Below are 23827 nucleotides of genomic sequence, written 5' to 3'. Positions count from 1 at the left end.
TGCCTGGAATAAGATTTAGATATCGATTAAAGTTTCATTTTTAACTGTCTAAAATCGAACTGTTTATCTTGTTGAAAAATATGTTCTTACCACAGTATTGCCTGGTTCACACACTGACACACCGTCCAAAGTTGAACTGTTTATGTTGTTATGAAATGTGTACTTACCACAGTATTGCCACACAGAAACATGTCCTGGTTCACACACTGACACACCGTCCAGAGTTGAACTGTTCACAGCAACATCATGGTCATCGCCACCATATTGTATGGTAAATTCTAAGTTTGCAATGTATGTATTTAAAGCTTCCACAATTTCAGCAAGAAGGTCGTAGCACTGGTTTATGCCTGCAAGTAGAATTACGTTTTTCCTGTGTGTCTGTATACTTACAGATTAAGAGAGTCTTCATAAATGAATGACTTAGGTGTCATTTTGTTAAATAATTTACTGGCGTAAGCATACACGTCATTCTAAGAATATATTTTATTAAAACAATTAACTTCTGAACCTATGGAGAGTTACAGTAAACTGACAAACATTTAAACCCATTGGAGGAAAATAAACAAGTTCACTTTGACCAGCGCCTTAGCCACATGCTTGAAAATAAGGTAAAAGTAAGCAAATATCTGTATACGAAATTCATATATTTAAGACTTAATGATAATAAAGGATTACATAAATTACCGGCAGTAATATCACATGTTAACTCTATCGTGAACATCACATAGCTTGTGTCCCTTCGTTTTCTCTCCGATGATTGGCCGGAAGTGAAGACATGTGTATCCTGCAGCGCAACACTTCCGTTATCTATACTTGTTATCTGTTTCATCTTATTATTTACCTTCGTCTTTACATGAGAGGCCAAGTCGGAAGTTAATGTGGAAAGTGTTGGGTATTCAGCCGATATGTTGAGTTTGTTGCGCAGTGCCGGGAGCTTTGCTGCAAAGGTAAAAGCATATTTGAATATATGAATCATTTTGTTTACAGTGTTGCAAGTCATCCTGGCTATTGTTAGATAATGCTTATTGAATGAGGCTAGTATATGCACATATATAGCATTGCTTGCCGGTCAACAATTAAAACGACTTGTGTTTACTCGTCTTTATGCCGCTTCAATGACAGGGAACGACAGAACGCTAAAATACACTTTCTTGATTTTGTCGTTCCGTCACCATCGCAACAACCACGATATAATAACATAATGAAAAGTCAGCAAAATATGGGTCTTAATACGTACAATTTGAATACGAGGTATAACTTGCTACAGGTTAACTTACATGTTCAAAATTCGATACTGGAGTTTTAACAAGTACAATTTGAATACGAGGTATAACTTGCTACATGTAAACCTACATGTTCAAAATTCGATACTGGAGTTTTAACAAGTACAATTTGAATACGAGGTATAACTTGCTACATGAAAACCTACATGTTCAAAATTCGATACTGGAGTTTTAACAAGTACAATTTGAATACGAGGTATAACTTGCTACATGTAAACCTACATGTTCAAAATTCGATACTGGAGTTTTAACAAGTACAATTTGAATACGAGGTATAACTTGCTACATGAAAACCTACATGTTCAAAATTCGATACTGGAGTTTTAACAAGTACAATTTGAATACGAGGTATAACTTGCTACATGTAAACCTATATGTTCAAAATTCGATACTGGAGTTTTAACAAGTACAATTTGAATAAAGTACAATTTGAATACGAGGTATAACTTGCTACATGTAAACCTACATGTTCAAAATTCGATACTGGGGTTTTAACAAGTAAATGTAAATCTACATGTCGTGTTTAAAATTCGATACTTAATTTAACCAGTACAACTTAACCTTCACGGTTCAAATTTCAAACTTAACATTTAACAAGTAAACTTGAATACAAGGTATAGCTTAGTAAAGGTAAACATACACGTTTAGTTTATACTAATCTGTTTAGCTCGATTGTGATGAAAGCTTCAAGCTTATTGGAATCACTCTCGAGTCCCTTTCCTGGAAAAACCAATACTAGAGTCATATGAGATGTCATGTTCGTGACCCCATTAGGCTCGAACACACGAACCCTGGACTGGGCGGCCGACACCTTATCCGCTAGATCACCGCTCCCCTACACGTTTTAAAGTTCATACTTAAGTTTTAATAATACAATTTGAATACGAGGTGTAGCTTGCTACCGGTAAACCTACACGTTTAAAATTTCAAACTTAAAGTTTTAATTAGAACAACTGGAACATGATATATAGCTTATTGAAATCAAGAAGGAACGAGTGTATATCAAAATCCCCTTGATCAAAATCCCCTCCACTGAAAAATGACTGGGTGTTACAAAATCCCCTTCACACATTTGCAAGGGTTATCATAATCCCCTCTGTGATTAGATATCAGTGCTCCAAATTATATCATGTTTGCTAAAGGCATTGTATTTACGTGCTTTATGCAATAGACTTTTAAATTGTATTTGAACTTGATGAAATAAGTAAAAATCACAGAGGGGATTATGATACCCCCCTGCAAAAGCATGAAGGGGATATTGTAACACCCTGTCAGTTTTCAGTGTAGGGGATTTTGATCAAGGGGATTTTGATTGTATGCCAGAAGGAACTGCTACGTGAACCCGTGAACGTAAAAATGAATTCACAACGCCCCTAATATACCTGTTTACAGTTACTTACGTGTACAAGAGGGTATTTGAGACTGCGGGTTGTCAGTGTTGTTAATGTTCCACGTGTAACCAGTGTCTGGTCCACAAATGATTCCAGACATGTTGAATATGTCTCCATCAAAGTCGAAACCTTCATCGCACGTGGGCTTGCAAACACGTGTCTCATTGTTTGTCCACTCGCAGTTCATTTTTCCATTTTCGAGGTGTGTAGGTTCGTTCACACATTCTAAAGGATATCAACATGTTTAAAACTCAGACCAACAACGTTAAAAACACGCATGTCCGTCCTTGTTTCTATTATAAATCTTTAAGTAAGAGAGGATTTCATTCCATGAGGAATCTCGATAAAGAGATATATGTTTATCGTGAAGACTGACTGAAGACATTACCAAAAAAAAACCTCTGAAATAAGTCTGGAAGATATCAGTTACTGCGGACAATAAATTGTAAATGTCCGGCCATGCGTATTCTTCGAAATAGAAACAGACTGGGTTCAACATATCGTTTGACGAAACAAGAGGTAAATTGAGGAGATATTCGTCGTAATTGTCGGAGGTATACGTCATTTCTAGATAAATGAAATTTATAAATGTTAATCCAAACGCTATACTTTCTCAAAAAAAAGAAGAAAAGAATGTTTACCTTACCGTTTACACAGGTTACGTTGGTTTCGCATACATCCACTGTCGTGTTACTGCCTTCACATTCTCTCCCTCCATTTATAGGAATAGGATTTTCACAAACACGTGATAACTGCTGCCACCCTGGCCCACATGTCACCGAGCATTCACCACTTGTCTCCCACTCTGTCCAACCACCGTCCACTGCCAGCAAGCAAAATTAACGTGATTGTAATCATGAAAACATAGTATAAAAGTGAATATGCTTGGTGTTTCGACAAAATGCTTAACGTTTACAGTATTCAATTCATTAGCCTATAGATAGACTTAATACTTTGTATTTATATAATAAGAAGTACCACAACTAAAGTATCAAATATTTGCACATAGAAGATGCATTTGTTTGAATTGCAGAGTATATATGTGTTTTAAATTACTGGAAAATGTTAACAACAAACCGTATCGTATTTCACACAATTGTCCAGTGAACCCTTCTGAACAAACACACGTGTATGTATCCTCTCCATCAATACATGTAGCATTATTGTCACAAGCGTTGTCAAGACAATCATTAATATTGACTTCACATAAACTTCCGGTATAACCTCTCAAACACGCGCAGGAAAAGCTTCCAACAGAATCTGAGCAGGAGCCACCATTTTTACACGGCAAATCCTGACAGCCATTGTCAACTGAAAGATGCAACATATTTCATACTAACTGAAGGTTTAATTCTCTGATAGATATTAGATCTAATAGTTTTTCATAAAATATCATCCCTTGAAGGCTAAATTTTAGATGTAATAATAAGTTGATGTAAACCTTATTGGCACTCAAAGATTGACCAGTTACAAGAACTGGACGTTCTGTCTTATTTGTACGCCGAATTTTTAAATAACTGAACATCGACCAACTTCCGTTATTTGAAAATACCCAAACAAATACTTTATCAAAAACTCCTCTGACTACAAAACCAGGGGTCGAAAGTTGAAGCCCCTGCTCCTTCAAATAAAAAAACCTGACATTGGGATAAGAGTCCCGTGTTCGGGTGCTTCACACGCAGAACACTCAACAACAAGGAAAGCTTCTGAAGTTTGAGCTTCTCCTGCATCTTGCACTAACCTCCCACTAATGTTGCCAACATAATTCAGGAGTCCCTGTACGGGTTACGGGGGGTGGGGGGATGGGCAAATATAAACGAACAAACAAACACACATATTGCCTTACCAAACGTTTGTGGCGGGCAATGTCAAAATAGTTTAATGTAACCTACCATCACATTTGCTCTTTATAAGTACAAACGATCCATCCAGCTCTGAGAATTGTCTCCAATTTATCAGATCACCTTTGTCTGTACCAAAACACGTGTCTGTCTCTGTCGGGGAAAAGGCATTTACATCTGACCATATATTCATCTGAGACACAGAACCTACGAATCCTTCACCTGATAAAAATTATTGAAAAATGAATATTTCATGATTATATCTTGGAAGAAACTGTTTCTTAATAAACTTACAATAATTGTCTGATTGGCTATAGATCGGTGGTCAGTCGGTCGGTATGTCATTTGGTTTACAGTCAATTACTTGAAAATTCTTTGTCTCACAATAGTCAAACTTTATTGGATAATTCTTGTGGTAATTAGTGCTCTATTGTTTCTCTGTCAATAGATCAAAGGTCAGTGGATCAAAGGTATATAGATCAATGTTGTACATCCCCCGGAGATGAATATGGTTTCTGCTCAAAGAACATTTTAATTTACAATCAACAACAAACTTCTTGGATCGCTGCTTGTTGTCTAAAATGGATTTCCATTGTTTTGGATGTCAATGTGCCGTAGGTCAACAGTGACATCGAGACTGAAAATCGTTTCTGTCCAGTAACTTAGGACGGCTTAGTCTACAGTCGTTAAACTCCATATGATGGTTGCTTGTACTCAATAAATAACTCCACTTGTTTTGGGGCCAGTAGCTTAAAGGTCGAGGTGACATTGACATTCTAATATAAATATCCTGAACTAAAAATTAAATGCTAACAATCTTTGAATAAATCATTCAAGCTTTTCATAAGGGGCAAAAACGAAAAAAAAGTAAAAACATTTGGTCCGTCTTTGCAAAATATATTTGTATCATTTAATTTTTTGTGAATAATGGATTGGCTGGACCGTATTACCCGAACCACACTACGCCAAAGAGAATTTTCTTACCTCCAATTGTAACATTCATTGCAGTATCCGTGGACCTTCTTTTCCGCTTAGATAACTGTTCCATAAATAGTTGGCGGTCATTCAAGTATGTACTCAGTTCAGTACCAGTTTTTACAACTGTTATCTGGTTCCACAGCATAGAGTTGGCTATATCTTCACCAGTGTTAAATGTATGGCTTAAATATGAAAAATAAATTGACATAAATATTAATATTAAAATTATGTAATAGTTATAGTATGTGTGAGAGTGTGTTACCAGGATATATCAGAGCTAGGGGTACATCGAGGGTATTTTTCTCTGCACATATCGTCGAGGCCGGTAGGCCGAGACAGATATGTGAAGAGAAAAATACCGTGATGTACCCCTAGCTCTGATATATCCTGGTAACACACGAGTACTACATATTATAACTGTTTTATCGCATAGTTTATCATTAAAATTTATATATAATTATCATTTAAATTTGTTTATTATTATTTTTACTATTTTGATTCCCTTTGTGCGCCTCGCTGACTGAAACACTAAAACTTCTGTTTTAGAAAATGTGTTCCCCAGATAAAAGTACCCAAAAAATTTCTGCATTGGTTTTAAATCTTTGCATTTCATTGGCCAGACATATTGTAAAACTTGTTGTTTTGTTTGTAAAAAAAAAATCAAAGAAAAAGAAACATTTGAGAAATCTCAGAATTTCATATATTTCATGTATTTCTGAATTTGGCAATAACTATCAAGTTTTTGAAATATTCTAGTTTATTTATTCTTTTACTTTATAAATGTAGGTCTTTGTGACAATTCTTTCTCTGTGAACTGTAAACTGGAGCTAAAATCATCTTTTCTTTGAAAGGAAAAAATTATACTCCCTTGATAGGACCTCAATAGAGAAAACTTTTTCTCTATTGAGGTCCTTTCGAGGGAGTATAATTTTTTCCTTTCAAGAAAAGTCTTTGTGACAATTCTTTCTCTGTGAACTGTAAACTGGAGCTAAAATCATCTTTTCTTTGAAAGGAAAAAATTATACTCCCTTGATAGGACCTCAATAGAGAAAACTTTTTCTCTATTGAGGTCCTATCGAGGGAGTATAATTTTTTCCTTTCAAGAAAAGATGATTTTAGCTCCAATTTACAGTTCACAGAGAAAGAATTATCACAAACACCTACATTTATAAAGTAAAAGAATAAATAAATTAGAATATTTCAAAAACTCGATAGTTATCGCCAAATTCAGAAGTACATGAAATATATGAAATTCTGAGATTTCTCAATTTTTTTTTTTTACAAACAAAACAACAAGTTTTACAATTTGTTTGGCCTATGAAATGCAAAGATTTAAAACCAATGCAGAAATCTGTTGGATACTTTTATCTGGGGAACACATTTTCTAAAACAGAAGTTTTAGTGTTTCAGTCAGCGAGGCGCACAAAGGGAATCAAAAGAGTAAAAATAATAATAAACAAATTTAAATGAAAATTATATATAAATTTTAATGATAAACTATGCGATAAAACAGTTATAATATGTAATGCTCGTGTGTTACGAGGATATATCAGAGCTAGGGGTACATCTCGTTATTTTTCTCTGCACATATCTGTCTCGGCCTACCGGCCTCGACGATATGTGCAGAGAAAAATACCCTCGATGTACCCCTAGCTCTGATATATCCTGGTAACACACTCTCACACATACTATAACTATTACTTGGTGCACTTCCGCACCTCTGCACAGGAGCACCTCCGCGCAGGAATATTGTAAAACGACTTATCGCATAGTGCGGCAATTTTCCTTTGATCTTTGCAGCTTGTTATACATAGTAACACACATTATTACTACAAAACTGTTGCGATATATATCAACACGGAAATCTCTATGGAGTTTCATAAGAAAAAAAGTGTTCCGATATATATCAGCACAGTAAAACTGTTCCGATATATATCGGAACACTTTTTCTCTATTGAGGTCCTATCAAGGGAGTATAATTTTTTCCTTTCAAAGAAAAGATGATTTTGGCTCCAATTTACAGTTCACAGAGAAAGAATTGTCACAAACACCTACATTTATAAAGTAAAAGAATAAATAAACTAGAATATTTCAAACAAGAGCTGTCGGAGGACAGCAACGCTCGACTATTCAACAGCCTTGTCGATTAAATGAATACGAAAGTCGAAAAAGGGGCATAATTTAAAAAAAGCAAAATAGGGTTATGGAACCTGCATAGTGCTTATCAGCTCATGACAGTGGACAAGTGTGTGAAGTTTCAATCCATTCCCATTAGTTGGTACTGAGATACCAGCTTACATATAAGAATTTAAGCAAAAACTCCTAAGTTTAAAAAAGGGGCATAATTTTGTAAAATGCAAAGTTGAGTTATTGACCCTTTGCAATGCATGTCATATCATGACAGTGAACAAGTGTGTGAAGTTTCAATCCTTTCCCATTAGTGGATACTGAGATACCAGCTTACATACAAAAACTTAACCAAAAAATTCTATGTTGAAAAAGGGGCATAATTTTGTAAAAAAAGCAAAATAAAGTTATGGGACCTGCTTTATGCATGTCAGATCATGACAGTGAACAAGTGTGTGAAGTTTCAATCCATTCCAATTAGTGAGTACTGAGATACCAGCTTACATACAAAACCTTAACCAAAAAATTCTAAGTCGAAAAAGGGGCATAATTTTGTAAAAAAACAAAATAGAGTTATGGAACCTGTGCAATGTAAGTCAGTTTATCACAGTAAACAAGTGTGTGAAATTTCAATCCATTCCCACAAGTGGTTACTGAGATACCAGCTTACATACAAAACCTTAACCAAAAATTTCTAAGTCAAAAAAGGGGCATAATTTTGTAAAAAAGCAAAATAGAGTTATGGAACCCGTGCAATGTTAGTCAGTTTATCACAGTGAATAAGTGTGTGAAGTTTCAATGCATTCCCACAAGTAGTTGCCTTGATACCAGCTTACATACAAAAACTTAACCAAATCGGGACGCGGACGCAGACGCCGACGCGGACGCGGACGCCGACGCGGACGCCGACGCATGGGCGAGTCCAATAGCTCTACTATTCTATGAATAGTCGAGCTAAAAATTGATAGTTATTGCCAAATTCAGAAATACATGAAATATATGAAATTCTGAGATTTCTCAAATGTTTCTTTTTCTTTGATTTTTTTTACAAACAAAACAACAAGTTTTACAATATGTCTGGCCAATGAAATGCAAAGATTTAAAACCAATGCAGAAATTTGTTGGGTACTTTTATCTGGGGAACACATTTTCTAAAACAGAAGTTTTAGTGTTTCAGTCAGCGAGGCGCACAAAGGGAATCAAAATAGTAAAAATAATAATAAACAAATTTAAATGAAAATTATATATAAATTTTAATGATAAACTATGCGATAAAACAGTTATAATATGTAGTGCTCGTGTGTTACCAGGATATATCAGAGCTAGGGGTACATCGAGGGTATTTTTCTCTTCACATATCTGTCTCGGCCTACCGGCCTCGACGATATGTGCAGAGAAAAATACCCTCGATGTACCCCTAGCTCTGATATATCCTGGTAACACACTCTCACACATACTATAACTATTACCTACTGCACCGGTAAGGTGAAGTAACACTGTGTTGGAGTTTATGTACAGACCGTTAACACGACTCGATTTAAGCAATTTATACAATTGTCTCCGTTTCCGATAATGTGTCTTTATTACGACTGTTTTACTGTATAGTAAATATTGTAGTTCCTATCATACAGCGTCCTTTGAAAGCTATATTATACATACCCATTATATTCGACCAACAGTTCATCAGTGTTTATAATAGAAAGTATCGTCTGATCTGTGCTGGTGATGCTAAAGATACTGTTACACTGCTCACACTTGACAAACAATGTTAGAGTAAATTGACTCATGTCAGCAAACTCCAAATTTAAGGTAGCCGCAGAAAGCTCATCCGACTCGTTCAGTTTGTTGTAAGTGATATCAAACTCTAAAGAAAAAAAAACACGAAGAAGTTTAGTTAATTCATTGATAGTCCAGTTACATCTGGACATACCTGAACAGCAACTTGTATTAAGCAGCCACTTGCACTAAGAATCCAGTCAGCTAACTTCCCGGGCTTTCTATACAGGTCGTGTATTCTGTTATCTTTCTGTTGAGTGGTATATGAGCGCAACTTTCCATTCAGGTCGTGTATTCTGCTATGTTCATATTGCGTGGTATATGAGCACAACTTCCCATTCAGGTCGTGTATTCTGCTATGTTCATATTCAGTGGTATATGAACGCGGTGTCCTATACAGGTCGTGTATTCTGCTATGTTCATACAGAGTGGTATATGAACACAACTTCCCATTCAGGTCGTGTATTCTGCTATGTTCACACTGAGTTGTATATGAACGCGGTGACCTATACAGGTCGTGTATTCTGCTATGTTCGTATTGAGAAGTATATGAGCGAGACAGGCTTCAATTCAGGTCGTGTGTTCTGCAATGTTCATACTGAGTGGTATATGAATGCGGCTTCCTATAGAGTTCGTGTATTCTACTATGTTCGAATTGAGTTCTACTTAAGGCCGGATTTCTATACACGTCGTGTATTCTGTTATGTTCATTCTGATTGGTATATGAAGGAGGCTTTCTATACATGTCTTTTATTCTGTTATGTTCATTCTGATTGGTATATGAGTGCGGCTTTCTATACATGTCGTGTATTCTGTTATGTTCATTCTGATTGGTATATGAGCGCGGCTTCCAATACATGTTGTGTTTTCTGTTATGTTCACATTGAGTGGTATATGAGCAAAGCTTTCTATACAGGTTGTGTATTCTGTTATGATAACAATGAGTGGCATATGAGCGAGGCTTTCTATACAGGTCGGGTATTCTGTTATGTTCTTTCTGGTTGGTATATGAGCGCGGCTTCCTATACAGGTTGTGCATTCTTTAATGATCATTATGACTGGTATATGAAAGCAGCTTCCTATACAGGTTGTGTATTCTGTTATGATAACAATGAGTGGCATATGTGCGAGGCTTTCTATACAGGTCGTGTATTCTGTTATGCTCATATTGAGTGCTATTTGAGCGAGGCTTTCTATACATTTCGTGTATTCTCTAATGTTCATATTGAGTGGTATATGAGCGAGGCTTTCTATATATGTCGTGTATTTTATTATGTTCATACAGAGTGGTATATAAGGGAGGCTTCCTACATAGGTCATGAAGTTTTTTTATGATCACATTGAGTGGTATATGAGCGAAAATTTCTTTGCATATCGTGTATTCTGTTATGCTCATACTGAGTGGTATATAAGGGAGGCTACCTATACAGGTCGTGTATTCTGTTATTCTCATACTGAGTGGTATATAAGGGAGGCTACCTATACAGGTCGTGTATTCTGTTATGTTCATACTGAGTGGTATATAAGGGAGGCTTCCTATACATGTCGTGTATTCTATTATGCTCATACTGAGTGGTATATAAGGGAGGCTACCTATACAGGTCGTGTGTTCTGCTATGCTCATACTGAGTGGTATATAAGGAAGGCTTCTTATACTGTCGTGTATTCTGTTATGCTCATACTGAGTGGTATATAAGGGAGGCTACCTATACAGGTCGTGTATTCTGTTATGCTCATACTGAATGGTATATAAGGGAGGCTTCCTATACAGGTCATGTATTCTGTTATGCTCATACTGAGTGGTATATAAGGGAGGCTACCTATACAGGTCGTGTATTCTGTTATGCTCATATTGAGTGCTATTTGAGCGAGGCTTTCTATACATTTCGTGTATTCTCTAATGTTCATATTGAGTGGTACATGAGCGAGGCTTTCTATATATGTCGTGTATTTTATTATGTTCATACAGAGTGGTATATAAGGGAGGCTTCCTACATAGGTCATGAAGTTTTTTTATGATCACATTGAGTGGTATATGAGCGAAAATTTCTATGCATGTCGTGTATTCTGTTATGCTCATACTGAGTGGTATATAAGGGAGGCTACCTATACGGGTCGTGTATTCTGTAATGCTCATACTGAGTGGTATATAAGGGAGGCTACCTATACAGGTCGTGTATTCTGTTATGTTCATACTGAGTGGTATATAAGGGAGGCTACCTATACAGGTCGTGTGTTCTGTTATGCTCATACTGAGTGGTATATAAGGAAGGCTTCCTATACTGTCGTGTATTCTGTTATGCTCATACTGAGTGGTATATAAGGGAGGCTACCTATACAGGTCGTGTATTCTGTTATGCTCATACTGAATGGTATATAAGGGAGGCTTCCTATACAGGTCGTGTATTCTGTTATGCTCATACTGAGTGGTATATAAGGGAGGCTACCTATACAGGTCGTGTATTCTGTTATGCTCATACTGAGTGGTATATAAGGGAGGCTACCTATACAGGTCGTGTATTCTGTTATGCTCATACTGAGTGGTATATAAGGGAGGCTACCTATACAGGTCGTATTCTGTTATGCTCATACTGAATGGTATATAAGGGAGGCTACCTATACAGGTCGTGTATTCTGTTATGCTCATACTGAGTGGTATATAAGGGAGGCTACCTATACTGGTCGTGTATTCTGTTATGCTCATACTGAGTGGTATATAAGGGAGGCTTCCTATACAGGTCGTGTATTCTGTTATGCTCATACTGAGTGGTATATAGGGGAGGCTTCCTATACTGGTCGTGTATTCTGTTATGTTCATACTGAGTGGTATATGAGCGAGACTTTCTATACATGTGGTTTAATCTGTTATCATATGCTCTCATTGAGTGGTATTTGAACGAGGCTTTCTATACATGTCGTGTATTTTGCTATGTTCATATTGAGTGGTATATGAACGAGGCTTTCTATACATGTCGTGTATTCTGTTATGGTCATACTGAGTGGTATATGAGCGCGACTTCCAATACATGTTGTGTTTTCTGTTATGTTCATATTGAGTGGTATATGAGCAAAGCTTTCTATACAGGTTGTGTATTCTGTTATGATAACAATGAGTGGCATATGAGCGAGGCTTTCTATACAGGTCGAGTATTCTGTTATGTTCATTCTGGTTGGTATATGAGCGCGGCTTCCTATACAGGTTGTGCATTCTTTAATGATCATTATGACTGGTATATGAAAGCAGCTTCCTATAGAGGTTGTGTATTCTGTTATGATAACAATGAGTGGCATATGTACGAGGCTTTCTATACAGGTCGTGTATTCTGTTATGCTCATATTGAGTGCTATTTGTGCGAGGCTTTCTATACATTTCGTGTATTCTCTAATGTTCATATTGAGTGGTATATGAGCGAGGCTTTCTATATATGTCGTGTATTTTATTATGTTCATACAGAGTGGTATATAAGGGAGGCTTCCTACATAGGTCATGAAGTTTTTTATGATCACATTGAGTGGTATATGAGCGAAAATTTCTATGCATGTCGTGTATTCTGTTATGCTCATACTGAGTGGTATATAAGGGAGGCTACCTATACAGGTCGTGTATTCTGTTATGCTCATACTGAGTGGTATATAAGGGAGGCTACCTATACAGGTCGTGTATTCTGTTATGTTCATACTGAGTGGTATATAAGGGAGGCTACCTATACAGGTCGTGTGTTCTGTTATGCTCATACTGAGTGGTATATAAGGAAGGCTTCCTATACTGTCGTGTATTCTGTTATGCTCATACTGAGTGGTATATAAGAGAGGCTACCTATACAGGTCGTGTATTCTGTTATGCTCATACTGAATGGTATATAAGGGAGGCTTCCTATACATGTCGTGTATTCTGTTATGCTCATACTGAGTGGTATATAAGGGAGGCTTCCTATACAGGTCGTGTATTCTGTTATGTTCATACTGAGTGGTATATAAGGGAGGCTACCTACACAGGTCGTGTATTCTGTTATGTTCATACTGAGTGGTATATAAGGGAGGCTACCTATACAGGTCGTGTATTCTGTTATGCTCATACTGAGTGGTATATAAGGGAGGCTACCTATACAGGTCGTGTATTCTGTCATGCTCATACTGAGTGGTATATAAGGGAGGCTACCTATACAGGTCGTGTATTCTGTTATGTTCATACTAAGTGGTATATAAGGGAGGCTTCCTATACTGGTCGTGTATTCTGTTATGTTCATACTGAGTGGTATATGAGCGAGGATTTCTATACATGTGGTTTAATCTGTTATCATATTCTCTCATTGAGTGGTATTTGAACGAGGCTTTCTATACAATTCGTGTATTCTGCTATGTTCATATTGAGTGGTATATGAACTATTCTTTCTATACATTTCGTTTATTCTGTTATGGTCATACTGAGTGGTATATGAGCGAGGCTTTCTATACATGTCGTGTATTCTGCTATGTTCATATTGAGTGGTGTATGAGCGAGGCCTTCTATACATGTCGTGTATTCTGTTATGTTCATATTGAGTGGTATATGAGCGAGGCTTACTATACATGTCGTGTATTCTGCTATGGTCATATTGAGTGGTATATGAGCGAGGCTTTCTATACATGTCGTGTATTCTGTTATGTTCATATTGAGTGGTATATGAGCGAGGCTTTCTATACATGTCGTGTATTCTGTTATGTTCATATTGAGTGGTATATGAGCGAGGCTTTCTATCCATGTCGTGTATTCTGTTATGGTCATATTGAGTGACATTTGAGCGAGGCTTTCTATACAATTCGTGTATTCTGTTATGTTCATACTGAGTGGTATATGAGCGAGGCTCTCTATACATGTCGTGTATTCTGTTATGTTCATATTGAGTGGTATATGAGCAAGGCTTTCTATGCCTGTCGTGTATTCTGTTATGCTCATACTGAGTGGTATATAAGAAAGGCTTCCTATACAGGTCGTGTATTCTGTTATAATCACATTGAGTGGTATATGAGCGAGGCTTTCCATACATGTCGTGTATTCTGTTATGGTTATATTGAGTGGTATTTGAGCGAGGCTTTCTATACATTTCGTATATTCTGCTATGTTCATATTGAGTGGTATATGAGCGAGGCTTTCTATGCCTGTCGTGTATTTTGTTATGTTCATAGAGAGGGGTATATAAGGAAGGCTTCCTATACATGTCGTGTTTTCTGTTATGTTCATTCTGATTGGTATATACGCGGCTTTCTATACAGGTCATGTATTCTGTTTTGTTCATATAGAGTGGTATATGAGGGAGGCTTTCTATTTAGGTCTTGTATTCTGCTCATATTGGCTTTGAGGGCAATATCATATATTGTAAATATTTTGTTATACTTTCATAGTAAGATTATCATTATCAGGTTCTTTATAAAATGACCGGTTCACAGTTAGTGCTATTGATTGGTTTATTATTCACTATTAAATTTTTCTGGGTTAAATCTATCTTGAAGAAAAAACAATAACAGTAACTTTCGCGTCACTATTTTCGCGATTTGATAGACAGCAAATGTCTTCATGTCTTTTTAGAATTCGCGTTTTAATAAAGACTATGTAGTTTAATGATAATATATGATTTATATATGTCCAAATCTTTAAATCTAAGTTCTAGAATCCTGTTCATATTTTGTATGTATATATGATAAATGTGTGTTATGTAATTGTAAAGCGCAATAGAATATTTTATAATTTTTGCGCTATATAAATGCCATGTATTTGTATTTGTATAAGTATTAGCCAAAATAAAAAAAATAATCTCAAATCTTACTTTATATACGATATGTTATATGTATAATTTAAACTGCATGATGTGATGTGAAAACTAAGGCTCAAACCTCTACCCCAAAAGCTATAACATACCTTTACATTGAGACCCGGATGTTGCCCCAGCTATAAGTGTAATTTGTGATCCCTGACATTGTGTACACTCCTTGCTTCCATAGTTTTCACTGAACCATCCCAGATCACAGGCAGAACAGGGCGGGGTCCCAGTTGCTGAGTAAAATCCTGCTGGGCACGCCTCTAAAACGATGTTCATTTGAAATTCATGTTGATATTACGTGATACGGCTGAATTTAAAAGCTCACGTTACAAGCACCGACTGTATGAGTAAATAGAAATAACATCATTTGAACCATATAAATACTTTTGTTTTAAAAAAACTGGAATAATATCTAGAAATAAATTATTTAAGTAGAAAATCTGAGATATATAACAGATTTTGCAATTAGAGCAATATTCTGAAGTAATTCAAATATTGACTTTACCCTCGCACTGGGATGCGGAGTGAGCTCCCTTAGTTTTGGTTGTTGTGCCTGCAGGGCAAGGTTTACAAGAGTTTTGTCGAGATTGATCTTGATAAGAACCACGAGCACAAGGGCTGCAGACGTCACTATTGGTATCATGGTAATAACCTGCTTTGCATGTCACTGAAATATATACATATATTAATTACTAGTAGTCATCATTTAGCTGTGTAACAAATTTTACTTTAGTGTATTTCCTATAGAACGTTTGGTAGACTTGAAAAAATGTATAAAACAAGTTTCTTCTAAACACAAAACAAATCGTGAGGTGTACATGTAGCTTTGTCAGAAAATAAGACTACTTGCTAAGAATAATCTTAAAGTCTATCCCAACGTTCATATTTATACAAGACTTTGAATTTTATATAGGTTACATTTCTTAAAGTGGAATTATTTGCATTTTTCAAGTAAAAATCAAACTTAGATAGATGTGTATGTAAAAAGGATGGAGGAAATTATAGCTTTTAACCCAACATACCAAACTCTTCCTTTTACCAGTACGAAATAATAAGTTTCCAAATATGACTTTTCTTATTTTGACTGGGGCAGTCTTTTTAAAAACCGTCAAACTGCAAGCAGGAATTGCTTCCCTTCTACTTTAGAAATTTCTATTTTCTGGTAAGGGAGATCATTGCGCAGAAGATTGAAAAAAATATCTTTTATTTTATCCGTCCGATTTCTTTATTTTTAAAGCATCAACTTCAAATACTAATGCGGCATTATCGTTAATTTAACACATCTAATTGCACAGCCACCGAAAATTGTTTTTATAGAATACTCACTATGAGCAGTATTACACACTATGAGCAGTATTAGATGCGCATAATGCCACTATATTAAATAATTTGAAAAAAAGTTTTTAGTTATTTACCACACTGTAATGTTTTCTTGTTGTAAGCACTTCCAACTGTACAGTTCCCTTCTAGCTGGGAAACCTTTATAGCAGATGGACTGTTGATAGTACCGTCTATTTCAATGTCAAGGTTCCCGCTCTCACGTGCCGCGTTCAGTGAATTTTTGATGGAGCTTCTTGCTTTAAGCTTGTCCGCAGAACTCTGGTTGCTGGAGATCTCCACTTCCACTTCGAATTGTATTCCGTTAGTGGCATCCCTACGTTTCCTGTCAGTACCACCAGTTCTATCACCGCAGATAATCTACAAGATTCAAATATATATGAAACACTTATATCAAAGACATTTTCAAACATATCTACACTTTGTAGGTAATAAGGAGTAAAGTTAGTAGTTTCAAGTTTCAAGTTTATTAGCAATCGGCAAAACATTTGCCTTTGGCCATTTACAATAGTGATAACTTATGGCAAAGACAACAAATATATACACAAGACAATTTACAAACAGCAAAAGCACATAAACGCACAAATACAATTAACGATCTGTAGACATATCAAAATCAGTTTTCAGGAGTATTTTTACGTAAGCATAGCGCTTCTTTCACAAATCTTGCAATATTTAGCAACCGTGTTCTATTTTGTGTTGACATTAATGCATTGAATTTTTGTATGCTAGGCCAAAGACATCGACCTACAAAGCTTACTTGAACAAGAGAAACTTGACAGTCCGGTTGCTTGCATGTCTGATTCGTGGCTGCCGTGAAAGCCTCGATGAACTTGTTTTTTATATCATCTCTGGTTTCATCACATGGGCCGTCATAGTAAAGATAGTTAATATCGATTCGGAATAACAGCGCAATTCTTGGGTCAACCTCTGTAAAATTACAAGTTTTATAATAGTTTTATAATAATGAAATGACAGCGAAGAGTGTGTTATCGCAATATAAAGTGATCACGTGGTGAAATCAAGGCTATGTTCCCCGTAAAGCTACTAGGCAGTTTTTCACTTACAAATGGTTGTCAGTTAACCTAATCGGCGGCAAACTCGGTCACATACCAGTATTAAACTGCTCTAAGCAAGTAACTGAAAGCTTCCCCACATTAACTACAGGTGGAAGACAAATATATGTTGACTTAGTGTTTTCAGTCAATCGTTACGGATAACACGCTCAAGAATCAAACCTGATACATCCTGATACGGAGCCCTAGTTCCACGGGTATTTATATTTAGTTAAGCCAATTTAAAATGGGGGCAAACAAGAAATATTACTGTAAATTTAAGTTGAAATTCAACAAAGGGTCTAGGAGAAGATCTTCTTTAATTGAAGGACGGATGATCCTTCTAACGTGCTCAGGCCAGATAGCGAAACGTTTTAGTATAATAAACTGTAACAAAAAAATGTTCGTTATAATGAAATAGGAAACTAACAAGTATATGCATATGCTATGTGTAGGGAATTGGAATACGAAATATAAAATATATATATACCTTGGCAATTCGGAATGTCGCCGGAAATGTACCATGTTCCAGAATCGCCACATACCAGTAAAGTTTTGTGTATACGAACTTCGTTAGCTGCCGTCTGCGGGTCGTCCATGACAACATAACCATCTTCACACAACATTTGGCAATACTTCCCATTGAGCCATGTGTCACATGCCAGTGCGCCATTGTCTGGGGCACTAAGGGCTGGGCACGTATTCTGACCTGCCGGTGACATAGCAAAAATTCTTGCTTCAATGTTAGCATACGTTTAGACTGAAATGATTGTTTGTAGATCTATCATTTTACAAATAACAGAATATACGCCAATGATCGGCTATTAATTTTGTTAAAAGGGGATGATAGTTCTTTTGTTTCTGTGTTTGATCTAATTACAAACACGTTTTACGTTTGATCGTTTTCACTTTTGTACAGTTTCCAGGAAATAAAGCTATAATTTTCAAACATAATATAATAATTTTCACAAATGTATATATAACAGAGTTTATTAAATAATATATTAAAATCATAACTATCAACAGTTGTACTCAGAGGCAATGTGGCTGTATAGTTTACATTTACATCTCTATAAAAATAGCCTGTTAACACAGACCATTCATTTCCCATTCTTTCTTCTGTCTTATACACAGGTTAGACTTTATGTACCGCCATTTCTCACCTAAGAAAGCAAATCTTTATGTTTCTATATTTGATTACTGCATAAAATGATATAACTGTTTACTTTCACAATATGGTTGGCTGTCCCCGAATGTCCAAGCTCCGTATGGGACGACAGAGCCCGTTTTATCGCATTCAGCATATGCCGGACCATTTAGAACTGTACCATTGTCACACATGAACTGACAAGTAGATCCGTAGATCCTTCCATCCGGGCATACTACGGAAGTGTACGGCAGTGGGTATACAGTGTGGCATTTTATCTCTGGAAACGAAACGAAACAAAACAGCACAGTCATGCAATATTGTATTGACAGTTTTGCCAGTTGTTACATTTTTTAACAGAAATTAGTTAATGTAATAAACAACGCATTGAACGAAACGCATTTTGTTTTTACCGGTAGCTTTTCTTATTAGTGTAAACTACTCACGTTTTACGACAACCTTAAACTCACAGATGGCTGTGTTATTGACGGCATCGTTTGCCATGTATTGGACAGTATATTCGCCAACTTGCAGGTCTGATCCAGATTCTGGCCCAGAAATCTGAGTAGAAGTGACACTTCCGCTGTTGTCAGAAGCTGAAATGACGGAATATGATATCGTGCACTAGGAACATGTTGTTATAAAAGGCAAAAACAAAAGCCAACAATTTCTTAATATCTGAAACACCCTTGGCAAATATTTCATTGCACTGCGGCAAATATTTTTAACAGAAAATAAATTAAAACTGAGAAACACTTTTCCCTCACCTATAGGATCGTTCCACCAGACACGTCCTGTTGTCTTCGTGCGTTCAGCATAACCAACTTTAACATACGGGCAAGTTGTGTATACTGGAGGCTCGGTGTCTGTAGGTAAATGTTGAAAATAAATGATATCTATGTTTTACTATTTAACATTTATTACATAGAAGTAATGATAACCGGAAATTAAAAAGAACACACGTGCATACATCTACTGCTCTGGTCGCTTTTTTCCGATAATTTATCCGAGACTCTTTTGGTGACATCACCCGTAATATGAATTAAGGCACCCGCCTAGCATGGGGATTTATCTTTTATTTATCCACTTACAAAGAAATATTCAACACTCAAAAGAAAGTGAAACTTCGCTCTAACAGCGAGTTTACATTTAGTGTCATCATACCTCTAACAACGAATATCATACTTTGCAAAATTTACGGGAAGCCGTGACGATGACGTCATTCACCGCGTTCTCGCACTGGCTTTTAGGAATTTTTTTTTGTTTGTTTGCACTCCACGCAGAAACTTGACGGCCTTTACACTTCCTTACTGTTTTGAAAGTGTTTTTCAGTTGCATGTACAGTTTTCATTACGAAAAAGAAGTAAAAGAATCATGTTGGCACGGTTTATAAATTTCTGTGACTGATTCGGGGTGCTCGGATGTTCATGCAGACAACCAGTCTGCGACGTGTACATAAACCGGAACCGGAAAACATTGAAAAAAATTGCGTCAGTATATGCAAACAACAAAGACGAATAACTATATACTGACGTTACCGTCTCGGGGATTTTCATCCCCTATTATTTATGAATGACATACCTACACACATAGGCGTACTACCACGCCAAAAGCCAAACTCGTTGCAAACTTGAACCTTGCTATGACCTGGTAACACGCTGTAGCCATCGGCACAGTTATAAGAGCACATACTTCTGTAGTAGTTATCATCAGTGCATGTTATATCTACGACGCCATATTGACCGGAAGTTGGGTATAATTTTTCACACTGGAGTTCTTAAATTAAACAAAGTTTCAAATGAATCCTTTGCAAATTTGACCACTTTATTGCACATTTTGCTATTATTGATATTCATCGAACAAAGAATGAAACAGAAGCAAAATGAAGTCAACAATTTGAGCCAACGATACTTCCTGGTCCCGCTATTGTAAACTTGCATGCATTTAGTCGGCATTTTCGTTGCTTTGAGGTGAATATGTTTCCTAGAAGTTATTTCTATGGTTATGTAATATATAACTTTTTCACATCATTCAATATAAAGTTATATTCTTTATTCAAGACTTTAACATCCGAAATACCATTACTTTTATCGACCAAAGATGACATCATCCTTAAGTAAAATAATTATAAAATATCAGCTGAAAGTTGAACCTGATTTTAAATATACTCACTTTGACAGTAAGGTTGAGTGGCCGTGTCCCATTGTTCTGACTCCAAACATTCTGTTCTGCTTGCCCCGACCAGCTCGTGGCCTCCGTAGCAACCAAAACGACATATACTACCAAGTCTCATGTCATGACTCACGTGACATATCTTCCAGCCGTCAGGTACATCACCCCAATGATTGCAACGTAGAACTGCCAAAGCAAAGTTTTCATTTACGGTAAAACCTAAACATTATAGCACACATTTTAAGAACAAAATTTATAAGAAAATGTTGGACTTTAAAGCAGCATGCCTCAAGATTTGGCTAAAAAAATCTTCTTTTTTTCAAATTGAAGTTTTGGTCATATTATGAATATTAGAATATGAATTTTTGTTTCTAAAATATTTTTAAAAAATCCCAGTCAGGAAAAAAAGATGACCGCGTCGGGAATCGAACGCCGGATCGCCGCGGCAATAAAGACATTTTCCCGTCGTCGTAACCAATGGCGCTATAGCTGAAGTAATGAATAATAACTTCAAAATATAGATATTAATATTCGAGACAGTTTACCTGGAGTAAAAGCGTGACAAACGCTTTTCGATTTTCATCGTAAAAAGTAGTAAAAACAGCAATTCTCACGCGTTTTCGTAACATAAAGTTTGTCAGTAATTAAGTTTAATTAAACCTTCTTAAGAAATATAGCATTTATTTCAAGATATCTAAAAAAAATGCTTTTTTTTATTGCCGAACGATCTGGAGGCATTCTGCTTTAAGAGACTGCTCAGAGATAGTAAAAGTATTGTTCATGCTAAATACCTAAAGATAAATGTACAAAAAAATGTATTAGTGAAAGGATATCTTTAATATGATATCAATTACAAATAGTATTTCTTAAATATCAGGTGTACAAGGGAAATTCTAGGAACCAGCTGATTTCCTATATGAATGAATTTGGTATTTTCTATTGGTGTACTGTTTTAGTAGGTTTCTGAAATTTCCATTTAAATAAAGCATTTATGCAAATACATAACTATCATTAACATGAAGAGCTCCAGGTTTGTGACCGCCCTGTGTCGTCTTCGTCGCCAACTTAACACTCTTGAGGTCACCTTTTTTGTGTAATGTTTATGAAACTCAGAATGTTCTGTGACAAGTACGAAAGTGGGAAAAAAATAAGGTCGCATTTATCCCTGATCTTACATATTAAAATTCATAAGCTTTTTTTTGATGAAATCCAAGTAATTGTTGGAATTGGGCTATCTGAGGTCAAAGCTACGCCTCTACCGGCAGGTAAAATCATACCTTCTTAAATAAGACAAAAAGCTTGAAAAGAAATCTTCCTGACCTACATAAAACTTTACCAATCTCTGTGTCCCTATAGAATCTAGACGAGTATCTGAGGAAAACCAAACTACTTCACAAGGTAAAAATCATTGCAAGACCAGTAGGTCAAATCATACACACAAAAAAAACATTGAATATGATATTTTTACTTGATTTTCATGACTGTGTCAGAATGTTTGTCTCGATGTTATCTAAGTCCACTGAGAAATATTGTTATCTAAGTTCAAAAACTAGGTTAGTTGATCAGAGTTTTGAAAAAGCAATTTCCGTACTTTAGATGCCTGAATTTCTATCTGATCTTCATCTAACTTTGTCAGACAGTCTGAATAAAATTTCAGATTTTGTCATTTAGGGTCAAAATCTAGTGCACCGGTCAAATTATAGGAGTCAAGATTAACACACCAGAAGCATTTTTCTATCTGCTCTTCATGAAATTTGCCAAAGCGATTTTCTTTTTGAAAATTAAAGTGGCATTATGTGCATCTTATTGAACATGGTGTGTTTTTGGCGAATGTTTTATAAAAGCAATTTTCGGTTGTTGTGCATTTAACTGTGTTAAATTAACGATAATGCCTATTAAGTATTTGAAATTGATGCTTTAGAAATAAAAAAATCGGACTAATTAAATAACTCCTACGCAGTGATCTTCCTTACCTATAGTTAAAGGGAAGCAACTCCTGCATGCAGTTTGACTTTTCTCAAAATAGACTGTCCCAGTCAGAATAAGAAAGTCATATTTGAAAACTTATTATTTTGTACTGGTAACAGGAAGAGTTTGGTATATTGGGTTCAAAGCTATGATTTCCTCCACCCTTTTTACACACACATCTATTTCAGCTGGATTTTTACTTCAGAAATGCGCATAATTCCACTGTAAGGTTGGCATTAAATTGGATCAACTAAGGTAAAAAAACTAGACCACTAGGTCAAGTCATTACATATTAGTGTCCGTATGTTAAACACTAGATCACCACTTAGTAAAATTAAAGAAAGAAAAAACTTGGATAAGACAAGTTCTTTTAATTTAAGAAAGACATGGTCAAAATGCTTTTTTATGAAACCAGCTCAAATTCGATACCAAGTCATTCGGTGTAAGAACTAGATCAGGTGCTCTATACAGGGCCTTCGTGATCAGGCCCGTAGCTACACTGAGGCACAGGGAGGCCGGTGCCTCCCTGTTTTTTATGCCAAGATTATGAGAAAAAAGGATGTGTTTTGAGTCACCATCTTAAAAGGCATAACCGAACGGAGGCACTATTATTTCATTTTAATTTGTTAAACTATTTTCCGCCATTTCCTTAATATCACGAATAATTACACTATACATGACCGTAGCGAGAGACTAAATTTTACCGAGGCAAACGAGTACGTGCGTTTGTCCGCGGTTGTTATGGTAAATTTGAACGGTAAAGGCAAAGCCCCGAGAGGCATTAATTTGGAATGTCGTGTCCCACCCTCCTCCATAGGAGGGTTTGTGGGGGCTCCCCAAAATATAGGATATATGATATGAAAAACACACTTTGTTCCGCTGTTTTTATATTAAAGAGAAAAATCACCCTTTCACTCCGCGATCTACCCTGGGTACTAATACCGATTTATGGT

General features: G+C 36.1%; 1 protein-coding gene across 2 annotated transcripts in view; it reads right to left on the bottom strand.

Moving 5' to 3' along the window:
• The window catches only part of LOC123554705 (sushi, von Willebrand factor type A, EGF and pentraxin domain-containing protein 1-like), a 74113-nt gene that overhangs the window by 4652 nt on the left and 45634 nt on the right, over nucleotides 1-23827 (bottom strand). For both annotated transcript variants that reach the window (XM_053525264.1, XM_053525265.1), the window contains 18 exons: nucleotides 20907-21092; nucleotides 20316-20510; nucleotides 19502-19600; nucleotides 19181-19330; nucleotides 18814-19014; nucleotides 18078-18296; nucleotides 17293-17462; nucleotides 16610-16892; nucleotides 15700-15861; nucleotides 15293-15454; nucleotides 9280-9484; nucleotides 5500-5675; nucleotides 4567-4737; nucleotides 3752-3985; nucleotides 3321-3497; nucleotides 2684-2899; nucleotides 685-939; nucleotides 168-347 (listed from right to left, as the gene is read on the bottom strand). In XM_053525264.1, coding sequence (XP_053381239.1) covers nucleotides 168-347; nucleotides 685-939; nucleotides 2684-2899; nucleotides 3321-3497; nucleotides 3752-3985; nucleotides 4567-4737; nucleotides 5500-5675; nucleotides 9280-9484; nucleotides 15293-15454; nucleotides 15700-15861; nucleotides 16610-16892; nucleotides 17293-17462; nucleotides 18078-18296; nucleotides 18814-19014; nucleotides 19181-19330; nucleotides 19502-19600; nucleotides 20316-20510; nucleotides 20907-21092 — 3441 coding nt within the window. The remainder of the gene's footprint in view (nucleotides 1-167; nucleotides 348-684; nucleotides 940-2683; nucleotides 2900-3320; nucleotides 3498-3751; nucleotides 3986-4566; nucleotides 4738-5499; nucleotides 5676-9279; nucleotides 9485-15292; nucleotides 15455-15699; nucleotides 15862-16609; nucleotides 16893-17292; nucleotides 17463-18077; nucleotides 18297-18813; nucleotides 19015-19180; nucleotides 19331-19501; nucleotides 19601-20315; nucleotides 20511-20906; nucleotides 21093-23827) is intronic.

This window comes from Mercenaria mercenaria, chromosome 15 (assembly GCF_021730395.1).
Source record: "Mercenaria mercenaria strain notata chromosome 15, MADL_Memer_1, whole genome shotgun sequence".
NCBI lineage: Eukaryota > Metazoa > Mollusca > Bivalvia > Venerida > Veneridae > Mercenaria > Mercenaria mercenaria.
Note: the sequence above shows the minus strand (reverse complement) of the source record. Positions and strands in the feature narration are given on the sequence as shown.